Source organism: Phasianus colchicus, chromosome 1 (assembly GCF_987193195.1).
Source record: "Phasianus colchicus chromosome 1, bPhaCol1.hap1.1, whole genome shotgun sequence".
NCBI lineage: Eukaryota > Metazoa > Chordata > Aves > Galliformes > Phasianidae > Phasianus > Phasianus colchicus.
This window is the reverse complement of record NC_143436.1, coordinates 13,576,876-13,599,425: the sequence shown is the minus strand read 5'-3', so window position 1 is coordinate 13,599,425 and position 22,550 is coordinate 13,576,876. Positions and strand designations below refer to the sequence as shown.

The 22,550-nt window shown below is 36.4% G+C and overlaps 2 protein-coding genes across 5 annotated transcripts in view; one reads left to right on the top strand and one right to left on the bottom strand.

Annotated features, from left to right (window-relative positions):
• Positions 1–38: 38 nt before the first annotated feature.
• ARMC10 (armadillo repeat containing 10) lies at positions 39–8,944 on the bottom strand. Of its 4 annotated transcripts, XR_016464302.1 has the most exons (7): positions 8,776–8,944; positions 7,540–7,688; positions 6,450–6,584; positions 4,940–5,116; positions 4,270–4,341; positions 1,530–2,996; positions 39–1,237 (listed from the first exon to the last, which is right to left on the bottom strand). XR_016464302.1 is itself a non-coding variant. In XM_090135619.1 (6 exons), the coding sequence occupies exons 2-6, from the start codon at positions 7,684–7,686 to the stop codon at positions 2,742–2,744; spliced, it is 786 nt and encodes a 261-aa protein (XP_089991745.1). In that variant the 5' UTR covers positions 7,687–7,688; positions 8,302–8,755; the 3' UTR covers positions 1,360–2,741. The 4 variants fall into 4 exon arrangements, 3 of the variants coding, with proteins under 3 accessions (XP_089991745.1, XP_089991741.1, XP_031450383.2); XM_090135619.1 differs by lacking the exons at positions 39–1,237; positions 8,776–8,944 and adding an exon at positions 8,302–8,755 and having other exon boundaries at positions 1,360–2,996; XM_090135615.1 differs by lacking the exons at positions 39–1,237; positions 8,776–8,944 and adding an exon at positions 8,332–8,755 and having other exon boundaries at positions 1,360–2,996.
• Positions 8,898–22,550, top strand: part of LOC116235296 (F-box and leucine-rich repeat protein 13) — a 44,089-nt gene continuing 30,436 nt past the window's right edge. Inside the window, 7 exon segments of the mRNA XM_090135598.1 lie at positions 8,898–9,329; positions 13,340–13,443; positions 15,313–15,403; positions 16,116–16,183; positions 17,760–17,914; positions 20,469–20,569; positions 21,631–21,726. Coding sequence (XP_089991724.1) covers positions 8,898–9,329; positions 13,340–13,443; positions 15,313–15,403; positions 16,116–16,183; positions 17,760–17,914; positions 20,469–20,569; positions 21,631–21,726 — 1,047 coding nt within the window.

Genomic DNA, 22,550 nt, shown 5'->3' with positions numbered 1-22,550 from the left:
TTTTTATTTTTTACTTCTGTGTGTTACATTTTATGTTCATACTCCACCAAGATCAATAAAAACAATAAATTCCCTGTGATTTTAAGGCATTGACTTCTGCCAACTAATTAAAACCAGTCAAGGAGATCTCATGCTGCAAGTAAGCTTCAGTTTGCAACAGTTACCTTTTAGAAGCCTACAGTAGGAAGTGCTAGAAATCTTAAAGAACTTAATGCCAGCAAGGAACAGCACAAGGAGACAAAGATGAATTAGCCTAACTTAATGCTGAGAAAGCTTCTGGAATAGGTAATTGAACTATATGTAAGCAAAAATGTCTTATAGTCCTGTAGTGTAATTCATATTTAACATATTTGAAAAGGTATTTTTACTGTGAATCTAATAACCAGAATGTCTTCAAAACTGGTTTAAAACTACTCTAATAGTTCAATGTTGATTTCTGCAAGGATATTTCAGACCAAGTCTGTGTTGGGCCTTTTATTTACACAATGGCTTCAGTAATGACTTGGATATGTAGTTTCTGTTACGTGTAATATTTTGGAGGAGACCAAGTTCCTGGAAGGACAATCTAATCTTTGAAGGACATTATTAAAATTCAATTGTTTTTTTTCATTTCAAAACTATTAGACTGCATTGTGTAAAATTCTGTGTTTTAGAAAGGAAAAATGAAATGGAAGGAGTACCTATTATAGGTAGATAAGCAGCAAGATACAAGGATCAGAGCCTTAAATGTTAGCAATGGCGTATGTTTTGGTTTAGATGTACTCATTTACAGTATTTTTATGTACAGCAGTGACAGCTGTTCTGCTTGGTGCTGATAAGATTCCACCAGGTGTGGGGCAGGAGATTAAAAAAGAAAAAACAACCCTTTCATGAAGACATGTTAGACAGTCTTGCATTATTTCAAAATACCTCAGCAGTATTGTTCTGTGAAGACTTTTAAAACAGGTATAGACCAGAAGAAGAAGGCTGAAGCAACAATGCAATATGTTTCCTTGTATTTTAGATAAAGTGGACAATGGTCATTTGAATTCATTCGTATCCTCTGGCAGTTGACAGAAACTGATTTTTAGGTTGGAGAATGTAGAGAGGAACATCCAGGTATCTCCGCTGCTCAGATTAAGAAAGGAAATGTTGATAAAATCAGATGATGTATCAAGAATAGGCTGATATCTTCCTGTCTTAGAAGACAAAGCTGGAATAAGTGACTCTTCAGTGTCTGACCTAGACTTCATCTTTGCTAAATACAAAAGAGTAAGAAATTATATATATATATATATATTATAAATTATATATATATATAATATATATATATAATATATATATATAATTAAAAACTAGCAAAACATTAAGTGATTATAATATAATTTGTGTATTGAAAAATGGACTGGTTTGGAGACCATGGAGGGAGAAAGAAAAGTTCACTATAAGTGATGGACAGAGTTCTATTTGGGATTCATGTTAATGTGTACTTCTGCCTTAACTCAATTCCTATTGAGTTAAAACTACTTGTATAGATTAATTGGCTTTACCTGTTCATTGATCAGGGCACAGATAAGGCCATATTTTTCTTGCAGCTTTATCTATTTGGAAAGTGTTGTCTACTGAAAATAAGTAAAATATCTAGTGAATATACAGAAAGAAAAAGATAGTATTTTATTAACAGCTGAGTGTATGTATTAACTTAAAGATGAAACATCTGGTAACAGTTTAGGTAACACACTTCTCTTAAAAAAACTAGTACAAGGTGTCTTTATAATGTGGTATTCTGGAAGTTTTAGTAGTTTTGTTTTAGTGTACAGAATTTTCTACTACATGTTCTTTGTTCATCAATGAAACTTCCTTCAGTTTCCTTTGCAATGTTTTGATAATTCCATTTAACTTTGAATTAATGCTGCAGAGATGATTGAAAATGTATGGGAGCTAACTCAACAGAAGATCTTGTTCTGATAACGTTCCAGGAACAGAACTCTCCATGAGCTCTCATAGACCCCCTCCATCCAGGCTTGAGGGCTGCTACAGAACAGGAAGCTTTTATAAAAATGTGTGTGATACTGCTCTTTCTGGCTTCTGTTAACAAAGATAATACAGAGTTGCATTTGCAGATTCTTTGGCAGTAATATAATTTGAAAAGTATGTATGCTTTCATTTAAATCCTTTGATTTTGTTAAAGTATAGAAACGTTTCATGTCGTGGTTGACTGCACTGTAGTTTAACTAAACGGAATAGATGTACTAAACATATAACTACAAATTTTAATATGCACTTTTCATTGAAAATACTGTTTCTGCAGGAAGTCAGTGATAGTTTGGCACTGTTTTTCAGATTTTCTAATATTTGCCTGCAGCTGTTTAACAGGTATCAGAGTAATAAAATGGAAACTAGGCTCTGATTGCTGCATCTTTACATAATGATGCATTAGATGCTTATTCAACAGCTGTAAATATCTAAGGCACAAAAATTCTGACCTTAAGAATATCTAGATAGACTTTATTCATAAATTTAAAATGTTCACTGTACACATAAAAGCTTTCATGTTTTAAAATGTGCCTCCCTCTGTTTACATATACCAGTGCTAAGTAACCTGTTTCTTATCTTGCTTTTTACAAAAAATCTGTTATACTCTACAGTGTGTTTAATATAGAGTCTCTTGTAATTGATTTGTGCTAAGTATTATAGCAATATTCAACATTTTTTAATATCTAATCTTAAGATTAGATATTTTTTCAGTCACTAGTAAATCACTATTGTGTTAACAGTCTCACAACTTGCTCTTTCACATCTGTGTCAGGGTGATGCAGTAAAGATGCCAGCTTCTGAGCAAATGCAGTAGAATCCTTGCAGAGTATAGAGAAAACTGAGTCTTCACTGTATTCATCCTCTCTCATGCTGCCATCTTCATTGTTCATGTTCTTTTTCAAATTTGCTGCAAATACCAGGGCTCTGAGCAGAATATCTGTGTTTATACAGTTGTCAAAGAGTAACAACAGTGATGGCACCTAGGACATTAAATAAATCATCCATATTTAGTCAGTGTTAAGTACATCTAGCTAAATCTAACTTTAAAAAATAGAAAAGAAATCTGCACCTAAACAATCTAAGTCAGAAACGTTATGAAATACCAGAACTACATATGCTGAGATATTGTACAGGAAACCTGCACAGCATTCATGTTTACTCTTTCAGTTTCTAAAATAGTGGTCTGGAAGCTTTCTGTCTGTAAGAGAGCCTGCTTTTCTTCAAATAATGTTACTTTTGCCTTCTGTGGTGATCAAAACGTTTGTTTACATGTCTGATAGAACTGAACAGGATACCCTTTTAACAGAGGACTGAACATGCGCCTACCCTAGTCTTGTTTTAGTTGTGAAAATCCAGTAGTATCTAGACTAGTTCTGCTTCTGGGAAATACCTGAGAAGTAAGAAGTTTGCTTTTTAAATCAGCCACTGCATATTTTAAGAAACATATTTTAGTGAGGAGGAAGAAGCTGCAGAACCATTCCAGCCCCAAAAACTTTTGTTTTTGATATGAGAAAAGGATGTAACTGAAATAAATGTGTATGTTAAGCCAGCAATGGAAAGTGTCAGATAAAGTTCTCCATGAAGTCAAGCGATGCACAAGAAGAGTTAATTCATAATGCCTAGAGAAAAAGATTTATGGATGCATTTGAATAAAGAGGTGAGGATTTCAGTGGAATTTAATTTTCTTAGGTGCATTAGCAATTGAAAAAGGAAAGTGAGAACAGGCTTCTTCACCTTACCACTATTTGGCTCTAAACTAAAAGAGGTTTGGATTAGACTTTAGGAAAAAAATCTTACTTATGAGAGCAGTAAGGAACAGGCACAGCTGCCCAGAGCACCTGTGGATACCACATCCCTGGAACTACTCAAAGTTGGGCTGGATGGGCCCCTGGGGAACCTACTGGTGAGTGGCAAGGGGGCTGGAACTCTGTGATCTGTAAGGTTCTTTCCAACCCAAAATTTTCTGTGATCCTATGATCCTGAATATTATACAGGAAGTATGACCAAGGGCCTTCAAGTGCATATGCCCTGTACAGTTGCAAGTAATGTAATCTGTAATGCACCACGATCTAGAATGCTAATCTGTGAAAGAACATATATTTCTAATTACTTATATGAACCAGGTACTTACTAAAATTTTAGTTCAGAGTTACATATAAACTTGGATTAGAAGAATTTAAATATATTACACTTACATATCTACATACATACACGTAAGTAATTGCTTAAAAAAAAAAAAAACTAAAACCTTACTTGAGCTTTGAGAAAATGTCTTGTTGTGGCTGGGTTTGCAGACAAGTTCACAAGGACTTTCAAAACTTGTATCTGAAATGAGAAACATGCATGATCATTGCAGTCTCCAGAACCAAAATGTGTGAGAAGACATCAGTGCTCCCTGGCAACCTTTGTCATGCCTCTCTACCCTGAACGTACCCCACCACTTTTTAAGACAGTCCACTGTCTTCTGGTTTCCTTTATTCTGATAGTCTCCAAAAACAAATTCTCACCTTCTTTCAGAGAATCTGGATTTTTCACTAAAGCAAGGAAAGTCATAAAAATCATTCTTTTAACATGGTCACCAGACTGGAGTCATTACAGTATAGTCTGTACTGTCTTCTTTTCTAACATGAAGAAAGATTATAGATTTTGTTTTTTCTCAGGACTTAAGCTTTCACATAATTACACGTGTAAGGCTTATGTAAGTTTGAAATGTAGAGTTTTAAAGGCAGGAGGTGAGACTGTGGAAGGAGATATTAATCTAAAGAATAAGTAATAAGGAACATGCATATCACATTTTTAATGGACTGTCAGTTATTGCCAATAGATACTTTAATAAATACTCTAAACCATGTTATAAAAACAGTAGAAAGGAGGCAAGTGAAACAGCTTCATAAATAGTTTATAACAATACAGTACTCAATACCTGTGTCCTTTCAGATCCTTCTGAAAGCAAACGAAGAAAGCATGGAATCTTGTTTATCATCTTATAGTGATAGTCATTGGTAACAGACATATTTGTCAACAATCGGAGTCCAGCTAGCTGCAGATCAGAGTTCAGAGGAGCTGATTCAATGTTCTTACAAACTTCCATAATATATACCTTGGGAAAAAGAGAAGATGAAAAGGAAAGACATTTCTTTGAGACAAGCAGATTTTTTATTCACAAATAGCATCAACAGTCTAGCAACAGGAATGTAAATACCTACTGAACACTGGTTGTTGAATATATAGTCTGATCAAGGTACTTAAAAATAATCACTTATTTTTTTTTTTCATTTTTAATACATACAAATACTGTGATCTGATAGAAGCAGACAGGCCAGACTTACACTCCCTAACTTTCCTGAAGCATAACTTTCCTAAAGCATAAATTACTCTGAAAACTCAAATTGCTTTGACACCATTTCAGAAGTGGCGCATTTGCTTCAAGGGGTTATTTTGAAAGTCACCTATTTAAAGCAAATAAGGTCTTAAGTGTTCAGAACAAGCCAAGAATAAGGCTTAGAAAGAAATCCTTTCAATTATGTGGCCCATTCACTGGAGTACATCTCGGGAATGGTGATGACAACTGATGCTGGCAACTACTACATACAAAATTCTCTTCTGAATGACATCACACAATGAACTTTGGAGCTCTAAGAAAAAAAATTACTTTGCCTTCATCAAAGGAGTTGTTTCCTACCTACACATCTATATAAATATTTGCCACGGGCAAGCACTACTTTAAAAAATCTTTAGTTGCTCAGCACTAAAGATGCTATAAATGACAGTGTAATCAAAGTGTCTTTCCATCAAGCTAATGAAAAAGCATCCAAAAATCTTCAAGCCTGCATGTAAGCTCACTGCTTGGACACTTCTTGATCAAATAATGCCAAAAGAGGCTTTTTTTGATGGCTAGTCCTATCTCATCTGTGCCATCTACTGTATTTATCAGCAGGACTCATTACCATTATTACAGACTTTTTTTGTTCTAAGAGTAAACCACACTGAGAAGTGGGTCAGAGACAAGCCCAGAGGATCAATTACCATTTTCTCATCCAGTTCCCTTGCCCAGGGAGTCGTGTGAGACTCAGAATGCTACCCATCTTATTACACAACCTTACTGATGTTCTAGGGATATTTAGAAATCACTTTGCTCCACATTATTTCCCTATAAACCTGACAGCAGTATCTGTTAAGCAGCACTTGGTGAAAGCTAAATACAGCCTGCCTAGTTTCCTTGGTGCTTTTTCAAAAAATAAATTGCCAGTGATACAAATGCATTAAATTATCTGTTTGGCTTTCGGGTACACAGATCATCTACAGCTGATGACTCTTATGTCTAACCTCAAGACATTTTAGCATCCTCCCTCGTATTTTAAAAATATGCTGAAAGCCCCATGCTATTTTCTGTGTCTCAGCTACTTTTATTTTTTCCCTGTAATAAAACTTACCTGTATCTCTTCCTGATTTTTAATATTCATACTCAAATTATTAAGTGCATTTAATGCTTTTTCTTTAACTGTGGGAACAGAATCCAGGAGCATCCCTCCAATTACAGAAAGGCCATCCAAATTTCGAATTATATCCTGAAATATAAAAGGTAATAAAATTGTTGCAAATTCCAAGTTAAATGCTGAAAGCTTTACTCAAAGTTTCTTTTTGTGCAAAGGGAATTGTGTGAATTAAAACTTTCAGAACAGACTACTCTGTTTAAAGTGTTAGTTTGTTATGTTTTGTATTATGATTGCATACAAAAAGAAACTATGGTATTTATTTTAAAACTGCCACCAGCTCATAGTATCAAAATCACGTTGAAATGTAATTTCATTTGACAGACACCAACAGCATACAACCTTCTGTAGAGTTGCCCATAAAATAATAGAATTTTGAAGAGCTTGCAAATTAAGCAAGCTCCTAAAGCAGGCAGAATAAAACCAGTTATATTTTGCTAGTGCTTAATTGAAGAAGGATTTTGATACAGCTTGTTAATTGTAAGACATGCAATCATTAAGCTGCACTTTGACTTGGAATCTATTAATTCAACTGAAATTTTGAACAGTCCTGCTTAGGGCCAAAGCTTTTCTGCATCATATTTTCAACTGAATCAAAGAGAGCTGGATGGCAGGGAAGCTGCTGCAAATGGCACGCAGCTTTGTAAACATCAAAGCTACTTGAAAATATTTCAGTAGATTTCAGATTGGATCCTGAGATTATTTTACTTTTCTCAAATTCAGTCTTTTAATTAACATTATATAGCTGAAGGCAACAAAAGACATATTTACAGCACTTTGAAAATACAGGACACTGTACAGAGTTTAAGTACATTTAATGTGTACAAATATTAAGCACAGAAATCTTGTGAGGCTGATTAATTGCATTCTTTGGACTAGCATGAAATTAAGGCATAAACATTAAACACAAGATTTAGAACACAGGTTAACCAGCTCTCAATCTTGTGACACTCTTAAGCAAAACAGCACCCTTCATTTTCTGTACTGATCGGTAGTGAAATGCTGTTGTTTTCTACAGAACAATGCTTACTTGATTTACAGAGAAGGCAGCACTGTTACTGAGAGTGATTAAAGCTTGCTCCTGAATTAATGGATCATCTGTGGCCTTAAGCAAATGAATAAGCTTCTGTAGAGCGTCTGTGTCCATGCTTTGGGATGATGGAGGAATTTCTTCCATCACTGTTTAAAAATTAAATAATACCAAGTTTGAGACATCTCAGTTAGCAATGAATCCTTTTTTAGCAAGTTGAGTTTTAACGCTGTTCCAGTTTCTTCCCATTGTCCCTTGTTCTTTTGCTGCACACCACTGAAAAGAGTTTGCCCCCAGTGACTCGACTCCTGTATTTCAGATATTTATACACAGCGATGAGATCTCTCTCCAGCCTTCTCTTCTCCAGACTGAACAGCACCAGGTCTCAGCCCTTCCTCATAGAGAAGGTGCTCCAGGCTCCCAGTTCATGACCCCCCACTAGACTCTCTCCAGCAGTTCCCTGTCTTTCTTGAACTGGGGAGCCCAAAACTGAACACAGTACTCCAGATGTGGCCTCACCAGGGCAGAGCAGTGGGAGAATCACCTCCCTCGACCTGCTGGCCACAAACACGTACATGTTCTATGTTAGATTGCACCCAACAACCAGATAATGGCAAAAAGATTTTGCTTTACCACAGCGTGACTTCCATCTTTTTTTTCCCAAATCCCATGACTACTTCTTCTCAAGGTACAAGAAGGAAAAGAAAGGAATGCGTAACAATTGCTTGAAGTGTATTTCTCTAAGGTTAATTAAAAACAAACCTCTCTTACAAAATTACAGGCAATATTCACCAAACGTTAACTTTTTCATTGTGTTCCACAAGATGAAATGTGGAGATCTGTCCGGAATTGGAGGGAAAATGAACAAGCCTTCTGATCTGCAGCCTACTGCTTGCAGAAATCACGCTGGTGACGCTGTGCCCGAGTACAGCGCTCCTCTGACAGAGCCACAGCCCGGACGTTAAGAAGGCGCTGCTCCGTGATGGAGTCCCGCGGCGGACAGAGAAAGGCCGTTCTGTCAGGATCACAGAACCGCAGGGGCTCCAAGCCCTGCAGCAGCAGCAGGCTCCCTACGCTACGTTACACGGGAAAGCGTGCAGGCGGGCTCTGAATTTCTCCGGAGGAGACTCCGGCTGGAAGCCCGCCCAGCAGCAGCGGGCCTTCCCGGCGCTCACTGCGGCAGCGGGAGCACCGCGCTGCCGGTCCCGCCGCGCCGCCCCTCGTCCTCCTCCTCACCTGAGGGCGGGACGCAGGGCGCTCCCCGCCGCCGCCGCCCTCGGCCCGCCGCCCGCCTCCAGAGGCGGTAGCAGTAACAGGCGCCGGCGCCGAGCACGAGCCCCAGCACGGCCGCTCTCAGGATGCGCCGCTCGCCCATCTTCCCCGCCCGCGGAAGCCGATGCAGCATCCGGCGCCGCCCCGCCGAGAGCTGCGTGCCCGGCTCGGCTCCTGCTTCGGCTTGTTCTTACAACAACAAAGTGAAAGTACCGCCATCTTCACAAAGCGCAGCGCCGTGCCCCAGGACACGCGTAAGCGCTGACCAAAGCGGGAGGCACCGCGCTCCCCCTCTCAACACAGACGCACCCCGAGGGCTACGCGCTGGCCTCGCTTTTTCACGGGGAACCAACGCGTGTGTGGAAAGGCGGGGCGGGGCGGGGCGGGGCGGGGCGGCACTTCCATCCCGGCCCGTTGCTACGCGACCGCGACGCCTTGCGGCCATGGCGGCCCTCCGCAGCGGCGGCCCCGAGCTCCGCGCCTTCCTGAGGCGGCACAGCCTCGTCCAGGCCTACGAGGTAAAGGCCTCTGCGCGGCCTGACGCAGGCGGACGCGGGCCGCGTCTCAGGTGCATCGTTGGGTCGGGAGTAAAGAAGCTTCCGTGAAGTGTTGGGGAGTGGGGCTGTGGGACACACAGTTTGCGTTTTTGGCTTCAGGATTCTTCGCCATTCTGTTCTATTTGCTTGGTTTCTTCCCGTTTCACCTAGCAGCCGTGTTTCGGTCTCCTTGAACAAAGATGACGCACAAAGCAGTTTCAGAGGCTCCCTGATAGTCCTCAGGTACCAACATAGACCCACTTGGAGGCAGCTCTTACAGCCAGGATTCCCATGGAAACATTCGTAAGGACATCTTGAGCCAATTAGAATAATAACGGAGCAGCACAGCGGGCAGAGTGAGCACTTCTGAGAATCTTTCTCCTGATCATTCCTTTTGGGTTGTTTTTCTTTAAGCTCAGAAAACCAAAAGAAGGTGAAATTGAAAATGAAATAATTAAGGTTCAGAATAAAGGGGGTTACTTAAGGGAAAGAACTAGTTACAAAATCAGCCTCTGTAAGATCTTTTCATCCTTTTTTATTTTTATTTTTTCCTTGTTTCTTAGGTGTTGGTGCTCACTGATGCCTACAAGATTTTTTTTTTTTTTTTTTGTCATTGTCATTTTTTATGAGGTTCCAGAATGCTTTGTATGGAGATAAATGAGATGATACTGGTCTCGGTATTAAGGCATACCATAGCCAAGCTGAGTTCTATAAACATTTATGTAAGCATTCTCAAAATTAAGAAGGATATGGAGTCCTAAAGTGGACATTTGCTTAAGTCATTTATGGTTATGTTGTGGTTTGGACATGATCCACACACGTTTGGTGTCCAAATAGTCATGTCCAAATAACTTGGGATTCCCTGCTGTGTCGGATTCTTTCATTCCTGTGTGATTTTCCTCTTTCAGATCTCATCCAGATTTACTTTAATCAATAACCATAAAACATCAGGCAAAATGAAATCCTGCACTTTGTAAGCTTAACGTGATTTCACTGTAGCCATGTTCATGCAATGTTTAAATTAAATGTGGAAGCAGAGCTGGATCACTGCTTTTCTGCCATATGACTCAGCTGAATTTTGAAGGATAGGTTGTTACACATTTAGGAATAGGAATGGGAAGGTCAGAGATTACAGCTGGAATGGAGAAGCTTGTGAGAGAAGTCAGGCATCTGGTCAGGGATAGCGAAAGACTGAAGGTCATGGCCAGGCCTCCTGGTTCACACATCCTCCTTTTTCCTTTTGCACTGACAGGGACAGCAGCTGTAGCCAGACTTTGTGGGCCTCCAGAAGAAACAATGTTGACAATAGTTGTGCCACATTTGTAGATCTATTTTGGAATTAGTGAAGCTTTAGGCTGCAGCCCACCTACTTGGAGCTCTTCCTGGAGATGCAGGCTTTCACTGGCTTTGCCAAAATGCATCCGGTGTACAGTGTAGTCTTCTATTGCAGGTAGATCTGAAATAATAATATGTAATGTTTATGATACTGCGGTGACATTTAAGCAAGGAGTCATGGAGAATGTAAATGTTAGTGTAATCCGAATATGCAGTGAAAAGCAGATCTTCAATACTATATATGACAAAACTGCTGATTCTCAATGTCTGTGTATTCCCACACAAGGCTATTGTGTGGAATAGAAAGTAAGGAGTAAGAATAAATTTGCAGGTATGAGTGTATTTTTATCAGTTGTTCAATGTATGCAGAAAGGGAGAGTAAGTTAAATAGAAGCTTCGCAGACCAGCCTGTATCACAGAATCACAGAGTGGCCTGGGTTGGAAGGGACCTCAAGGATCATGAATCTCCAACAACCCCCACCACGGGCAGGGCCAACAACCTTCACATTTAATACTAGACCAGGCTGCCCAGGGCCCATTCAGCCTGGCCTTGAACACCTCCAGGGACGGGGCATCCACAGCCTCTCTGGGCAGCCTGTTCCAGCACCTCACTACTCTCTCTGTAAAGAATTTCTCTCTAACATCTAACCTACATCTTCCCTCCCTCAACTTAAAACCATTTCCCCTTGTCCTGCAGTTATCTACCCTCTCAAAGAGTCGACTCCCCTCCTGTTTATTGGCTCCCTTTTAGGTACTGAAAGGCTGCAGTGAGGTCACCCCAATGGCTGTTGTGGATTTTCTGTGTGTTAGACCATGAGAACATGAGAGGAAAAAAAAAGCTGTTGTGTTCACATCAAAGGGAAAAAGAAAAAAGCATGAACTAGAGTTTATACTAATGACAGGTATTCATATGGCAGACAGCTACTGGGTTGATCCAGGAGGGGGAGCAGCTGAACAGTCTTGGGATTGGCTTTGGGAAATCTGTCCATAGGAGGACTTTTAAGGAAAGTTATTTAAATGTCTAGATATTATTTAAAATTGTATTATTTGTCATGAACGACAACAGTAACTGTTAGAATTATAATATTTTCTTAATATATTCCCCCATCAAGGTATACATAGGAACTTGTGTTTGTATTAAGAACATCATGCTAAGGTTGTAAGTAGTGGGTTGATAAGTATTACCAAATATTCAATGTGTGTAAACTGAAGACAGTTGCCCTTCATTGTCTGTGCATTAAAAAATGTTTTGTTTTGCCTTATTATAGTGGTCTTGACTTGTAGGCATGTAAAGAAACAGCACAGACTCATGGCCAAAAGTCTCCATTATTGTGCTTCTGTGTTATAACTGTCAGTGATCTCACTTCTGACTGCTCTGCAGTTACAAATCTTTCTCAGTTGATTTGGTACAGTGAGAAAGTCATTACATTCAGACATTGAGTTGATCCTATAAATATATTTACTCATTTTTACATATCAGTTGTTTTATAATAGTAACATGAGAAAATCAACATGGATGTTGGAAAATGAAGTATTTTTACCCATAGGGTGCATATGTATGAATAAATGGTTTGGAAAAAAGTTAAAGATAACTGACAGGGGAGTTGGAACTTAATGATCCTTGGGGACCTTTCTGACCCAAGCTGTTCTATGATTCTATGATAGTGAGTTGCACAGTCAGAATTTGTGTGATGAGCTTCCAGAGGTTAGACCAGATTCTGAATGGCAGAAATTAGACAGAGAGAGTTAGCACTATCCAGTAGTGGGAAGTGGTTTGAGACAAAGAAAAGCATGTTTTTAAGGGTCAGGGCCAGAAGAAAATCTAAAAATTCAGATGCTGCTTTTGTGATAACTGTTCAGAGCTACTTTATTGATAACCAGCAGAGGGAACTATAAACACAGAGTGCATCCCAGGATAACTTCTTTTGCTTTAATGTGGATTAATATCTCATTAAAGACGCACAGTCATGTTCTGAAATTTTTATCTGGAAATAGAAGCTTTCTAGTTTATACTATTAATTTAAACAACTGGAGTTTGCCCATATGCTTTTAAATATCAATATAATTTAGAAGATATGTCTGTATGTGAACTCACAATCCAAAAATAAATGAGCTATAGATTTTAGATGAAGACAGCTGATAACAAGTGAGAAAAACTGTTCATCAGTTATTCTGCAGCATTGCTAAAATGCAATGCAAATTTGCAAATCTTATTATCTGTATTTTGTTTTCAGTATTGATTACCGGATTGATATCTGGTCGTGCTTCCTAATTCAACATATTTTATGCTGCACAGAACTAATCTTGTTTTACATTCTGTTTTTCATTAGATAAATGAAATTATCCTGTTTTATGAGTGTTCTTTCTTGAATGCATTTTAAAAAAATGAAATTTTTAGTAGGAATATTTATGGAAATACCATGTATTTTATTACTGCCCTAAACCCAATGCTTTGAAGTCTAGCAACTGAAATATTCTGATGTATGCAATATTCAATTTAAGATATAAATGAAATGAAATGTAAGCGATAAAAAATTTGCTTTTATTTTACAATATTCTAGAAGTAACTTGTAATCTTGAGTTTATTTTAATGGTTTCACCTCTAGATGATCCTTTACTGTTACCATGATGGCATTAATTTATAGTTTCTTTTTCAGGCTCTACTTTGTGGTGTAATTGTTATGCATCCAGAAGACCCACTTATATTTTTAGAGGAAAAGCTTGGGGAAATAACGAAAAAGGGAATAGATGCTGCTTTATGGTATGTAATAAATGTGTGCGTGTGTGTCTGATGTGGTTTATAATGTTGAACCTGGCCTTTTAAACATACTAATGCCACAGCATCTACTGCTGACAAGAAGTTAAAAGTAAATATTAATGGCCTATGATATTGCAAATGCAGTGAGGCCAATATTGGCAGTATCATGAAAACAGGATTTAGTGTTTTGTGCTAGTTTTGAATATTTAAAGTTGTATGTTCTTACTCTTTTTTGAAGTAAAAGCTCATGTACAGCTCATGTGGAAGCTAATTTCTCCTCCTGTTTTAGCTTTCATGTATAAGTAATTAATTTCATGGTTCAGATGTGTTTCTGTAAGTATACAATCTCTGAGATTACAAATTCCAATCTGATGAAGGTTTTGAATATTGGGAAAAAGTCTTCAGTTGGTGTAAAGGAAAGAGAGCAAGCTGTACTGATACTTACCTTGACAAGAGTCACTAAGAAGATAGAGTACCCTCTTTTTTTATTAACTGGAATTCATCCAGTAATGGAGTTTGTTTGTAGGTGTCACAGCTGTGCAATAATTGAGTATGATATTGTATGGTGTCACCAGGGTTAGGCCATGAGAAAAGCTTTGAGTATTGAGAAGAACTTCTGAGATTGTAACAGAAGGGAAGAGAGGAGAAAATTAACAAAAGTTTGTAGCAATATGAATGACCAGAGACAAAAATTCAGGGAACGAAAGGAAGGAGATGGAAAATTTTAATTAAATATGAATTAAATTTTATGTTATATGTAAAGTCTATGCTATATAATTTTTTTTTTTATTATTATTATTTTTAATTTAGCTTAATTGGATTGTCTGCCATGGATACAGCTTTTTAGTAAAGGACTACTCTGTTGAGATACTGAGATATGCAAAACGGCTCATCGTTGTCAGGAAATTGCCATTGAGTATTTGCATTAACTCTGTGATGTGAACAAATCTGCCAATATCAAACCAGTGAAGCACTCAAGAACTTCCTCACATATTCTGTGCATGTGTCACTTCATTTCAAGTTCTTTGTAGGAGGTGAATCCTTACTCATTAGGCCCACCTATGAAGAGATCTCAGGCATTGCCTGAAGTCCAGCCATTCTGAATGCTTTCAGACTGACTTTGGTACCTTATGATCACAGATGAAGTCATTGCAGTGAGTGATGCAGATTTGTGCCCTTACTGTGTCCTTTCCACAGTGTATCAGAATTCCTCATATCACAGGGTATGTCAGCAGCCTGAACCGCAATGATGAGATTTTAGTGCTAATGTTTATGATGTCTTTCCTGTAAGTTGAAAATGACTTGATTTATCCTTTAATTTTGGTAAATACTTTTCATTTCTATGTTTCTCATGAACGCATAATGAACTGCGGTCTTTTAAAATTTATTTTGATTTTTAAATGTGTCATCTGCATTTTAAAATGAAAACAGAACACTTCACCTGCCTGGACATACCATCGTCTGTCTGTAACAGAAGGAAACATTACTCCAAGTACTGAAAGTTCGAGATGTCTGTTAATTCAATATTAAGATAAGAAACAAAACAGTATAATCTGATTGAAAATGGCTGATGTTATATTGAATGTATCAAGCTCTGATTTTCACAGTATTTCAAAATTGTCCTAAGAGTACCAATGAAGTGTGATCATTTGTTTTTGTATTCCGTAAACATTTTAAAATATCTCCTATAGTCAATTGTAACTAAAGAGATACAGGTCTTAATCTTTTTATTAATAAAGTGTATTTTGTAATTATAATCTATTAACTACAGAGAAAACAGTGTTTTCTTTTCAGGATACTCATATGTTCAATGTAATTTGGTTATGCTTTATGTAATGGTTATATTTAATGTAATTTCTTTCATTTTTGAAGGTATCTGTGTATTGATTCGTCTTTACACCCAAAATTAAAGAGGATTTCAGAAACTCACCTGGACACACTTTTTGGAGTAGATGCATAACTGGTAAAAATCACTGAATATATTATATGCATTAACTCTGTAAACAAACTTTCTAATACCAAATAACTCAAATTCTGTTTTTAAGATTTTCTCATGTTATTTTTGTTACATCTGGTATCAGAAAAATGATCCTTTGTATTTCTTTCTATTGATACTGATTTGTAGCCTTCCAAAAACAAATCTCACCAGAGGTGAGCATAGCACATAGGGGGATATTCTTAAAATAAAAGATCATTGCTCCTAGTCTTAAACAACCTTGATTTTTTAGAGGTTCAAAGAGGATTATTAAAATAAATATGGATTAAAGTCATGTACAAATGGTGTACATAGTAATGGATCAAGGGAAGATTTATGCAGAGAGTGTTTATTTAATTTGCTAAATTGCTAGATAAAGTTGGTCAGTTGAAGAGAGGATATGAAGGATAAAAGATAATTTCAGTTAGATTAAGCCCTCCGTCAAGAACACACATTACTTTTGCTTCACATGTTAAGCCAGCTTTTCCTTTACTTCTGTGTATAAAAAAGGTATGATTTGGCAGTGGAAGTACTTCTAACTGTAAACAGAAAATAATGCGTGAACGTTTATCTCTTTAAAATAGATACTTTAATTTGCACATGGACAATATTAATTTAAGATTTCATATTTTTGTCTGATTTTTAAATATTCATAATACAGAACTGTTTTGTGTACTAAGGCCATAAATGAATTGTTTAGATGACTGAAGAATTATGTACCAAAGCATGGAACTTTTATAGCAGAAACTTAATGAAGCTGTATTTTGGGTAAGTATTGCATTTTACATATGAGTCAGGAACATCTTATGAAACACCTTTTATCAAACGTATGCCTGTGTAATTCCTTTGGGCGAGGAAATGGTTTTCATTTTAATGGAACAAAATAAAAAGAGATCAGAGACTTCAGTTTGGTTTCACTTTTCTTCAGCAATGTTATTTTATGTTAAAACTAGTAAATTTCATGTCAGATAGGATCAAAGTCCATTGACACTTCTGCATTTTGATCAACTCTATTTGTTAGGGATATGTTAATGTACCCAAGATTGAAAGTATAGTTTGAGTTTCAGTCTGACCATAATAGATCTGGGTTCTCTTCTGCTCTTTATTCAGTTTCCTTTGTGCTTGGTGGTAGGTAATTTATACTTTTGGTAATCCCTCTTTTCCTCTCAAACAATGAGGATAATACTTAGGTATCTTTTAAAACACAATAATCACAAATAAAGATATTCACTAGTTTCTTTGTTATAGACATGTGTATCAAAATTTAATGATCCTTCACTTAGAATAGATTAGATTAGAGATTTAACAATGCCATTTTATTTTGGAAATCAGACTGATAATTATATCTGATGTACAGCTCTGTTAAAAGCACTAGTGTAAATTCTGACAAGGAATGACAGCATCATAGGATTGGTAGAGAGGTCAACATTTTACAAGCTGTATCTGGATTAGGCTGGTGAGTATTTTTCTAGGCTGATTTTAGTGATCTTAAAGATCACAAGTGTTGGAGACATGACAATCTCTGCTGGCAGTTTATTCCAGGACTTCATAATCCTTTCTACTGGAAATATTTCCTCATAGCTGAATTTTCCTTGCTGCAAGGAAATTTTTGTCTTATACACCAGGGACATGGACAGTTATTCCTTTTTCACTTACAGCAGCATTTTGAAGATTGTCTGAGCTAACAGTTATTTTTAATTACCATAGAAGTTGGACAGAAGCAATAGAATGTTCCATTCATTAATGCATCCATTATATATTTTAAATGCAAAATGAGAGAGATTTTTGCAAATGCAAATCTGCTAAGATCTAATTTATTCAAGAAATTTCAGAAAATCAGATGAGGAGAAATGTTACATTTTAATGTATCGGCAACATTAAATGTAATCACATCTTGTTACTTCACATGGAACAGAAATGAGATTTTTAGCAAAGTTCAAAATTGTTAACAACAAAAAATAACTCTTTTAGTTGCCAATTCAGAGGAACACTTAAGCAAATGCTTGTGTTTATAAATTTATTTGTATAAATACTCAAAAATCCTTTCTTAAATATGGACCAAACATTAAAGAACAGTGGATGACAACATGCTATATGATGGTGAAAGCAAGCAGGATTTTATTGTGTGATAAAGTAGAAATTAAGAAAAAACAGAAAATTTATTAAAATGAATAACCAATATATACTTTATTTAAATTAAATAAAAAAACAGCTTTTATAATCAGAAATTTATATTGATGAGCTTGACTGCTTTGTGTTTCCAAGTAAACTGCAGTTTTATAGATTTTACTGCATTCAAGTTGAGTTAGCCATGTTAAATTATTCATTCTGTTTCATAATTCAGAGGATGGATTAAATACATTTTGCTGAAAAAGAACAAAAGAAAAAAGGCAGAGCAGAAGATGGCTCTGGCTCTAGTTCATTATGACATCCAAATATTAAAAACAGTTACACAGAAGTGGAGCATGTGGGTTCGGATTCACAAGGAAAAAATTGCATGTAAGTCTACACAGTTATTCTGCATAAGGGAAAAATCCATGTCATATAAAAGAAAATAAATTAAATACACTTGGTCCAGTGATGTATCTGTCTTTTTGCTGGGTTGTATTGCAAGATGCTGTTTGTTGACTGGCCTGTGGCTGCTTGGTTCCATGAATGCCATGAAAGGCAGAGTTTCCCTGAATTACTTTGCTGGGACAAGTGGTGGTGGTACACTTCTGTAAAGACTGAGCAGTGATGCTGATGAAAAGCAGGTATGGGAGGTGGTAGGAAAGTGGAGTGTATGTCTAAAGTACAGGGTGGTGTGGGCCAGTATTTTCTGGGAAGAGAACAGTGATAGGGATAAAATGGGAGGAATCACAGAGTCATAGTCTTGGCTTCAGCTAGAAGGAATCTTCATGGGAAGTGGAGAAGGAGTGAAGACCAAAATGAAAAGTCAGAAAACAGAAAAAAATAAATGCTTTATTTGCTCTACCGAGAATTTATGTTCCACAGATCCCGTAGGTATGTTTGTTTGTTTGTTTGTTTACAATGTTTCCATTACAACAGCTATTTTAAAGGTAGATACTATTGACATGATCCTTTCAAATAAAAGTTCAGTAAAAGTAAAGATTGGGCCAAAAGTGCCACCTGTACCTATGGGCTTATGATCAGATAGTTGTGCATGAATCACACATTGCTTTTACAGAGCTGGAGTGCTATTGTCTCCCCTAACCACATTTCAGAACTTTCCTGTTCTTTCCTGTTACTAACGTCTTTCTTCTCTTCTAAGTATTACTTTCAAAAAAGGCAGCTTTTGTTAATTCCAAATTCACAGGAGCAGGGGAGGCATCTATAGTGCATAGTTATACCATATATTCCCTTCTATGACATATGGATAAACTCCATTCAGTGTGCTGGTACCAAAATGACTATTTGTCAGGTTGCACTGTAAACAAGTTAACTGGAATGACAGAGAATTAAGAAAAAGCGAAGGAGTAGAGAAAGTGTTGATTTTTTTTCTTGAATAAAAGTTGATGACTTCTGGGGTCTGTTTATAGTAGAACTCTGTTACACTGTGACCCAAACCAAGGAAGAAGTGACACATGGAAAAAGTTCAAGAGTGAGCCATGTGTTTTGAGAAAAAGTTGGAGGAGTGTGCCAATGTGCTGTTAGACCCTGACTGATTTACACCAAAGCATGTCAGTGTAGATGCGGTTTTAACTTGCTTTGCAGTCCTGAGAGTTTTTGTCTGCCTCCTTGGGTCTTCCAGATAATGAAAGTTTGGTGGTATTTTGCAGGAATTCGCCCTGCAAATCTTTCTGGTTTCTTTAAGTGACAGATTGCATAGCATAAAAAGGTAGTAAAGTTTATAGTTAAACTGTAAAATGTACACTTGCTGAAGTATATAACTAAGTAGTATCTTACCAGAGATTCCCTACAATGCATTAGTGTATGAGCATGACTCATTTAACAGAAAACAGACTGGTAACATTTTGTCAGATTTCAGACACATGGGTAGATTTTCCACAAACAAAAATAGGTCTTAAATATTTCTTTGTCGTTATTTGGTTTATTTTAGTAGAATTTCAAGACTCTTTTTTTTTTTTTTTTTTTTTTTTTTTTGTTAAAATAACAGTAGATAAGTGATTCTATATTGTCTATTTAATGTAACAAATTTTATATTTTACACCTTGAATGATGACTGACTTTTTTTTTTTTTGGCAGAAAATTGCACTAATCTCACTTATCTCCTTTCATCTTTTAGTGGCTATGAAGAGCATTTTTCCATTGCATTTGCAACACATTTTACACACAGACTACTATGGGTTGGGGTTGGTTTTTTTTGTTTGTTTGTTTGCTTGTTTTTGTTTTTGTTTTGTTTTGTTTGTTTTTGTTGTTGTTGGGTTTTTTTAGATTGGTGCCCTGGACTAAAGAAAACTCATTTTTTTCAAACTTTTCTTAAAATCACTTTTTTTGTTGTTGTTGTTTGCATTAATTCAGTATGAACTTGTGATCTTTCATATACTGCTTTATTTGACCTTAACATCCTCTATTCTTTTTGTATGTTTAATATTTTAGTATAACACTTGGTACCTACCTTTACAGTATTTATTCTTTTGACTTGACTTCTATGCTATCTGAAATATTATTAAAGTTTTCTTCATAGTATTTGATTTCATAGTGGTCTCTGTGTATCTTGCAGCTCCAATATGAAATCATTGTAGTGAATTGCCAGTGTGGTAGTTCAGACTGTAGATCAATGATGTCTTACACACAACTCTGGTAAGTTGGGATTATGTCATGTTTATGCTTTGCAATCAAACTCAAAATCCTACTGCAAAGGTGTTAGTTGTATCAATTGTTGAGAGTTGTTACTTATTTCCTTACAAAAGCTGAACTGAATGGTTGATCGGTTTTCGTTTTGTTTTGTTTTTGTTTTGGTGGTTGGATTCTGTTGCGTTTTTTTTTGTTTGTTTGTTTAAATACATTTCAATAGATGGTCATTCATCTCAAGCATTCAAATGATACCCTTCTTTTTACTTTTCTTCAAACTGATTATTTATATTTTCAGTAGCAGCAAGCAGACTGCAAGATATCTCTAACAAAATAAATTTGAGTGCTGTCTTGAAAGCAAAGGCCCACAGCTCTTCAAAAACAAATGCACATTTTCTGGTAGGTAGTGGCATATTTTAAATATAAGCTCAGTGATTAATGATTACCTTCATTAATACCAACTGTTACAGAAAAGCAGCTAAATTATTATTAAATGAAGTAATTTACTGTCTGCTAATACTGATGTTTAGTGATTGTGATGTTAGGGAAGCAGAACATTACCTCTGTGATCTAGATTATCATCACATGAACAAAAGTATACTTATATCAAAAGCAGCAAAAAGAGTTGACTGTTGTTGTCTATTATCAGTGATATCCCTGTCTTAGATCAGATTGCTGATGTCTTAGGAGAAATGTTACCCACTGAGGTGATAATCAGCAGTGAGGATACTTCTATGATTCTATTATCTCTGAAGGTCATTATTTTGATTCTCTTTGGCTTTCCCTTTCCACTGTTTTTTTCCTTTTCATTTTCTTTATCCTTGAATTTTCCCTTTTTCCATATTTCTTCCTTTTTTTTCCCTCATCTTTCGCCTTTAGCAATATCCAAATGAAAAAGAAACCAACCAACCAATAAAACAACACTTTATAACCCCTGGAGCTATTCTGTTTATAGAACTAAAATACAGGGGGAAAAAAAAAGAGAGATGCAATGTTACTCCTATGTAGAGATTATAGCTCTTCAGAAAGAGCATTTCATGTTGATCTTTTCTTGCAGTATATGTTGTTGGGTACAATATAGCAAGAGAGATTTTTAATAGTGATATTTTTTGAAGTCTTGTCTTAAAAATGTGCATGTTTCTGTCATGTTGTACGCATAAACTAGTATTCACAATGTTATAATTTGGAAATGCAGATTGTTTCCTGTTTTTCTATACTGCATCGCTGCAATGGAAAATCATGAGGTGTGCTATAATATTGTAATTATTCTCAGTAATAGCAGTTAGAAAGTTTCACCTTTCTTCAACCCTTATGTTACTACATCTAATTATATCTAATTAATTAACTAAATCTAATTTAGCAAATTTCCTTTTTTCATTATATTTCAGAATATTTAGAAGTATTCAAAAGTTTGAACCTGCCATTATAAAATTATACTTTTCTTGTACCATCTTTTTCAGAGCCTGGCAAAGGAAAGTCAGAAAGGCTTTTCTGATTCAAATGATCTTACCATCAAACGTAAAACATACCGTTTCCCAGAAAAAGCCTTATTACAGGTTTGTGATTAAATAGAATGCTTCTGATGTACTAATTAATTTTTATATGTATCTTTTATTTTTTGATGATATTTTTTATTTTACATTTGTTGATATGCTTATGTGATGGAAACAAAGCATCCTGACTACATTGTTCTAGCTGCTTCAGTTTGAGTCAGGTGCAACCTCTGAAGGATGGAGGTATTCTTTTCTTCAGTGTCAGGTGAGCCCCATTCCGACATCCAGAAGCTTCTACAAACTAAGGAAGAACAAGAAATCAGGAAATTTGTCGGGGAGATGAAGACTGGAACTTTTGAGAGAAGTAAAGGGGTTTGTTTACAGTGGGTAGGAGCTCTTAATCCAAGCCCAGAAGATGATAAAAAGCAGTTTATTTTCTCAAATATAGGACTGTATGGAGATTATGCATCTCCATATGACTGTGTGAGCTCTGAAAGCAAAATTAGAGGAGGAGAATCTACTGCAAGGGCACAGCTAGTAGGGAGAGATTTCTTTCAAAACATTCTAAACCAATTTGTTTAAATTTGTTTGTTGAAGAGGTTGCTTTGCTCATTATTTTTGTGCCTTTACAAAATGTAGCTTGTTAATAATATACTAACTTGTAGAAAAGAAGGTAGTTCTACCCAGATGCAAGAAGTTCCAGATAAAAATGAGTCTTTGTGTTTAGTCTAGTAACAATGTGTATAATCAGTAGTGCTTAATCTGTAGCAATATTTAAGAAAAACAACAAAATTATTAAACATTGGATGTAAGGCCTTCAGTTTTAGAGGACAGTTTGTATATGTTACAGATTTGTTACTGCAAGTAATTGCAGTTGGCTGATACAC

What these genes read in the sequence shown, in the direction of transcription:
- ARMC10 (XM_031594523.2), bottom strand. Translation starts at nt 8,944, where the DNA reads ATGCTGCATCGGCTTCCGCGGGCGGGGAAGATGGGCGAGCGGCGCATC. An exon ending in GCCCTGCGTCCCGCCCTCAG is followed by an intron (nt 7,689 to 8,775) that starts GTGAGGAGGAGG and finishes ATTTTTAAACAG; the next exon opens with TGATGGAAGAAATTCCTCCA. An exon ending in GACATTTTCTCAAAGCTCAA is followed by an intron (nt 2,997 to 4,269) that starts GTAAGGTTTTAG and finishes TTAATGTCCTAG; the next exon opens with GTGCCATCACTGTTGTTACT.